This window comes from Trichomycterus rosablanca, chromosome 26 (genome assembly GCF_030014385.1).
Source record: "Trichomycterus rosablanca isolate fTriRos1 chromosome 26, fTriRos1.hap1, whole genome shotgun sequence".
NCBI lineage: Eukaryota > Metazoa > Chordata > Actinopteri > Siluriformes > Trichomycteridae > Trichomycterus > Trichomycterus rosablanca.
In genome coordinates this window covers 2,837,024-2,843,086 of record NC_086013.1, presented here as the reverse complement: position 1 = coordinate 2,843,086, position 6,063 = coordinate 2,837,024, and the positions used below count along the sequence as shown (strand labels likewise).

At 41.6% G+C, this 6,063-nt stretch overlaps 1 protein-coding gene across 1 annotated transcript; it reads right to left on the bottom strand.

Annotated features, from left to right (window-relative positions):
- Positions 1-3,131: 3,131 nt before the first annotated feature.
- On the bottom strand, positions 3,132-5,399 carry btg4 (B-cell translocation gene 4). The gene is made up of 4 exons (XM_062988968.1): positions 5,227-5,399; positions 5,008-5,145; positions 4,126-4,384; positions 3,132-3,392 (listed from the first exon to the last, which is right to left on the bottom strand). The coding sequence occupies exons 1-4, from the start codon at positions 5,397-5,399 to the stop codon at positions 3,192-3,194; spliced, it is 771 nt and encodes a 256-aa protein (XP_062845038.1). The 3' UTR covers positions 3,132-3,191.
- Positions 5,400-6,063: the final 664 nt, after the last annotated feature.

The window sequence follows — 6,063 nt, the reverse complement described above, 5'->3', positions numbered from 1 at the left end:
GGAGCACTTGGACACGCCAACTAAATACTTTTGTAAGTTTTTGTGGGTAGAAAATATACATACAGCAACTTTCTAACTAATCTGGTGGTGTAGAAAGTTCTAATATGTAGCACAACCTTTTAATTTACACTTACCAATCCAGTGTACACTGATCAGCCATAACATTAAAACCACCTCCGTGTTTCTACACTCACTGTCCATTTTATCAGCTCCACTTACCATATAGAAGCACTTTGTAGTTCTACAATTACTGACTGTAGTCCATCTATTTCTCTACATACTTTTTTAGATTGCTTTCACCTGGTTCTTCAATGGTCAGGACCCCCACAGGACCATCACAGAGCAGGTATTATTTAGGTGGTGGATGATTCTCAGCACTGCAGTGACACTGACATGGTGCTGGTATGAGTGGATCAGACACAGCAGTGCTGCTGGAGTTTTTAAACACCGTGTCCACTCACTGTCCACTCTATTAGACACTCCTACCTAGTCGGTCCACCTTGTAGATGTAAAGTCAGAGACGATCGCTCATCTATTGCTGCTGTTTGAGTCGGTCATCTTCTAGACCGTCATCAGTGGTCACAAGACGCTGCCCACGGGGCGCTGTTGACTGGATATTTTTGGTTGGTGGATGATTCTCAGTCCAGCAGTGACAGTGAGGTGTTTAAAAACTACATCAGCATTGCTGTGTCTGATCCACTCATACCAGCACAACACACACTAACACACCACCACCATGTCAGTGTCACTGCAGTGCTGAGAATGATCCACCACCCAAATAATACCTGCTCTGTGGGGGTCCTGACCAATGAAGAACAGCAAAGGAACTAACAAAGCATGCAGAGAAACAGATGGACTACAGTCAGTAATTGTAGAACTACAAAGTGCTTCTATATGGTAAGTGGAGCTGATAAAATGGACAGTGAGTGTAGAAACAAGGAGGTGGTCATAATGTTATGCCTGGTCATTGTATATGAATTAACTGGTCAGAAACTCACACATCAACATGTTTTCTTGTCCCACTGTCATCACTGATCCCATTTTTTAGATAATAAACTGCTCTCTGGCTTCTAGCCTGGTCCCTCGCTCTGTTTAAAAACTCCCAGTTACCCCTGTCTTTAAACATACTCCTGGCATTACTGACCCTTCTAATAACAGACCTATGTCTAATCTGCTCTTTCTCTTAGATGTCTTTTCCGTCGCCACCTCACTATAAATACGGCTCTTTTATGGGTGAATAATGACCCTTCTACTGTGCAGATACTGGTCTTATTAACGTTTTACTTACATTTCTCTTAGATCCAAGTGCTGCATTTGTCACACTTAACCACAATATTGCGTTTTCACTTCTCAAATCTTACCTAGGCATCTGTGACACTGCCTTAGCCTGATTCAAATGTAACCATACCTAAAGGCAGCCGTTTGCATTGGTAAATTGTAATCACTCTTAGCTCCAGTCAATCAGGTTTTGTCACAGAGATCAGTTTTAGGACCTCTTTCGTTTATCTCAGGGTGTGCCACAGAGATCAGTTTTGGGTCCTCTTGTATTTATCATCCATGTTAGTAGTACATGGCTCTAAAATCCACAAGCAAGATTTTATATACAGTATATATATTATAGAATAGTCTGATGGCTGCTGTTAGGAAAGACCTCCTGTAGCGTTCAGTCCTGCATCTAGGTGAAAACACCTCCAAGTTGTGAGCTCAGCTACCTGCTGATTTACACTTGACCATCTAGAAGACAAGTACGAGTGCCAACTGTATAGAATAGACTAACTCTTTTGGGCTGTTTAGGTTGCGGTCTTTATTTTAGTGAGGGAAATTAATTCTCAAGCACACAATGAAATTCAAACCTTCCAATTTTAGGGAAAAAAACAGCTATTCTTTCTCTTAAGTCAATGACCCAGTGCACAAAGCTTCATAAAGAAATTGTTATAGTTTGACGTGACCGATCCCTGACCAAGCCCGTACATCATCTTTAGTGGGATGCAGTGGGATTTATGGACAGCCCAAAAAATTAAAATCAGTGACCCCAAGCTGCCAAGGACTGTCGACAGTCTGTTGCAAGACTGTACAAACACCACAGACTGCAGCAGTTTAGCCAAAACCTGATGAGAAATCATCATAATTTATCCACCTACACAAGGAAGTATTTTTCTAGATAAGTGGGTCATGTCAAAGCATGTCGGTTTGGCCACAACTGCACTGCTCAAACCACAAAAGCACACATCCAAGCCAAGCAAAAAGAAAACATTTAAACTCATTTAAACTCTGTAAACCTACACGGTCATGTGTGACTAGAGAGCAATTACATTTCACCAACTTAAGACATCATTTTCGTAATTTTGGTATTTACACAATTACACAATACAGGACTTTGAAGCATTACACCATGGGGTACACTTATTTATTAGGATTTTTACAGGTTGTGCACACTTTGGTTAGTCATGACAGGACGTTACTGCGTACACAAGATTTAAAGTCAAACAGTCATGGACAATTTTGTATTTCCAAGTCACCTCATTTGCACATCTTTGGACTGTAGGAGGAAACCAAAGCTCCCAGAGGAAACCTATGGACATGGGGAGAGCATGCAAACTTCAAAGAAAGGGCCTGGTCCAGTCCACCTGGGAATCAAACCTAGGACATTCTTGCTGGGAGGCAACAGTGCCAGCCACCGAGCCACCCCCATAGGGTGCACTTACTCCTGTAAAAGTTAACTGTACCATTATAAATCACCATAGTAAAACTTTTAGCAATCTAGTCCCCTAATGTAGGGAATTGTGTTTAAAAATAAAACTGGCATGTTCACAACCCAAGACTTTAATTCATCAGAACTTGGGGCAATCGTGTGTTTTGGTATTTATTTATTTAATTAAATAAACGCACAAATGAACCAACACAAGATGAAGTCGAATTTTGAACTTAGGAGTTCAGGTCCTCCCACCATCAGCCAAAATGCTGAAGGAACTCATGGGTCCCTGCTGCCACCCAGTGTAAGCTCTGAAACTGTAATCAGCAATCAAGACCAGGCAGGTATTTAAAAACTGCTTTTATTTAGAATGTTTTCTACTTAATTTACAGCATAATTTATTAAAACTGGATATTTAAAAAGTGCCATTGACTGACAATCTGCATTAGACTTTCATAAATAATTTTTAAACACTTAAACATCTCAAACACAAAGGTTCTTATGAGCGGTTCTTGCTAACCCAGTGGTACTTGTCCACACGAGGACCAGAGAAGGCGTAGGAGGGTCTGTAGTTTTTGAAGCCGTTGTGTGGAGGGTGTGGCCCGTTGGAATGCTGCTGGTAACCTTCCCCAGCGTAAGGTTTTCTTTTGGGATAAGGAGCCCAGGACTGTATGGATTGTGGCGGAGCAAACTCGCTGAACTGCAAAGAGGAAGAAAGTAACAATACCTGCAGTCAAATCTGATCAGAAATAGCAATTTGGTTTGTTTAAAATGCTACCTAAACAATCCTTACTGTTGGCATTCACCTACTGTACAGCATTGGCAAAGCAAGCTTTGTTTACATGACCATTAGGAGGAACAGCATTGACCCTACAGACTAATAAAAGTCCTTCCTCCCTTATCTGAACAAGTGTATTCAACAGGCTACATTGCTTTAGAAGTTCAGCCATAGGTTCCTTATACAATAAGCATGGTCCCAGCAACAAGGTCTTAAACAGCTGCTTTCTGTTTTGCAAAGCAATAAGCTCCAACATCAGGAACCATACTGGCACATGTGGTACACCACAAATTCCTCTAGTCAAGATTTGATTTGGTGGCTACAGACTTCCGTTTCATGCAAGTGATTTATCTAGACTCAGCAGATACATTAAACACAAGCAAGACTGGAGAAAATGCACGTTAGGTTAACCTATTACATGCACAAATAACTGTGCAAGGGACAGGAATGAAGGACAGAACCTTGTGGGACACCAGTTACAAATTAACAAATAGAAATAGCGAAATACCTAAACCAGACTAAAACTCAGGACCAATTCTGTACTATTTGTTCAGAAACAAGACTAATACATCATGCCCTGCATGTCAGAGACTCACTAGTACATTTTGCAGCACCACCGAGGATCAAAACCTAATAGAAACCATGTGAAAGGTACCTGATACACACTGTTGGGGTTGGACACAGTCGGAATACATTTGGGTTCTGGTGCTGCACCGCTACTGCAGCTACTTCCACTACTGCCACTAACGCTGCTGATCATGCTGCTGTTGGCACTTTCCTCATCCGACGAGGTGCCGGAGTAGTAGTCCGAGGAGGCACGCTCCACAGCATTGTTGACCCTGCGTGAGAACTCACTGTCGCCCTTTTGACCCTGTAGGAGGGTCACACAAAACGGTGTGGTCTTCTCACCATACCTGGAAAAAGCAGGACTCAGTTAGCATACACAGCATGAAGCGACAGGAAAAGGTTTGGACCCGTACTTGGTCCTAAGCCTGCCCACCAACTCCCATCCCAGTACTCACCATTTTAACATTGTACTTTAGCACAAATGCATTTGGCTAGTTGGCGCATCATTACAGCAGACAAGTGATGTTAGTCACAGGGTCATAAATATACTTTAATGCCTTAGAGTTGACATTTTACAGCTTAAAACAAGTAGTTTGGTGGTGGGGGGAGGCCATTAACATCAGTAGCTACAAAAACACCCCAAACTTTGGCAAACTTGAGCCATGACCCAAGCCACATGCACCAACCAAACATCACAATATGTTTAAAGTGACTATGATCGTTTATGACTTAATTAACCCATCTGATATTTTACTATATATGCAGCATTTAGCAGATAATTTTATCCAGGACTTAGAATTATGACCAAATACAGGGGACTTGCTCAGTGGCCCAAGAGCAGCAACTTGGTAGTAGTGGAGCTCGAATTGGCAACCTTGTGATTACTAGTCCAATAGCTTAAATGCGAAGATACCACCAGCCCAACAACTACTAAACCTCATGCGATTATGACCTATAATAAACACTTTACCTGCATGACACTTCTCCAGGATCCACCCAAATGGTTATCTCCTTAGGCAAGCCCAGGTCTTCATACTTAACATCACTCTGTTTGCAAGCACTCTCAATTACAGGGTCGGTCACCTGGGATTTGTTCATCCTCAGACACCTAAATAAGATTAGCATACGTATAAGTAAGTGTTTGGTGTAATACTTCAGCAGGTAAAGCTTTGGCACAAAAGCTCCTCACCGGAAGGCTTGTCCTTTACATGGTTTCTCAGGGTACCAGTGGTTTTTGTAGTTATCAAACAGGACTGAGGTAAAAGCCACTGCAAACTTCTCTCTGCGTGAGTGGTCCAGCTTACCATGTTTTTTCGCCAGTCTGGCCACAAAGAACACTGTAGCTGCAATCTCTTCCTTCATCTCCTCTGTACAAGACAATCTACACCTTTTTAAAGTCTAAAAACCAAATAAAAACTACAATAAAACCAAGGTTATAGCATAGAAGTGCCCAGAGTGCTGCTAAAAGACCAAAACAAGTACACAGTGATAAAACGCAGAGGGATTGGATGAGGTTCTTAAGGTCACACTAATTGGCAATTAGTCTCAGCAGGTGTTTCTAATTAGAAAGGCCTTTTTTTTTGGGAGGGGATGGGGGTGGCATGTTTTTTGTAACATCCAAGTATTTGCTTACATTGGCCGCTAGATGGAAGCACAGTAAAGAACTGAGGTCCATTCCTGCGTTCTTATTCCAAATGAGTCCAAAGTTATTCCAGTCTGAAGAGCAGAAAACACTTCACTTCTAATGACCCTCCAGTCTGCTCAATCCTGAGAGGAACAACTAATATACACTTCAAGTTTCAAACCTTTTGCTTTGTTTTTTATTCAAAATAAAATGTAGCTCTAGCTGCCAAATGGTGAACTTACACTACATGGCCAAAAGTATTTGGACGCCTTACCATTACCTTGTTGGACATCCCATTTTAAAAAATGGTATTAAAACTGAGTGACCTCGAATGATCTGAGAAGACTTTGAGGTCTGTAATTTGTGCCCATTCAGTCAAAAAAGCATTTGCAAGCATTTTGA

What these genes read in the sequence shown, in the direction of transcription:
- btg4 (XM_062988968.1), bottom strand. Translation starts at nt 5,399, where the DNA reads ATGAAGGAAGAGATTGCAGCTACAGTGTTCTTTGTGGCCAGACTGGCG. An exon ending in TGTAAAGGACAAGCCTTCCG is followed by an intron (nt 5,146 to 5,226) that starts GTGAGGAGCTTT and finishes AATCTTATTTAG; the next exon opens with GTGTCTGAGGATGAACAAAT. An exon ending in ACCCCAACAGTGTGTATCAG is followed by an intron (nt 3,393 to 4,125) that starts GTACCTTTCACA and finishes TCCTCTTTGCAG; the next exon opens with TTCAGCGAGTTTGCTCCGCC.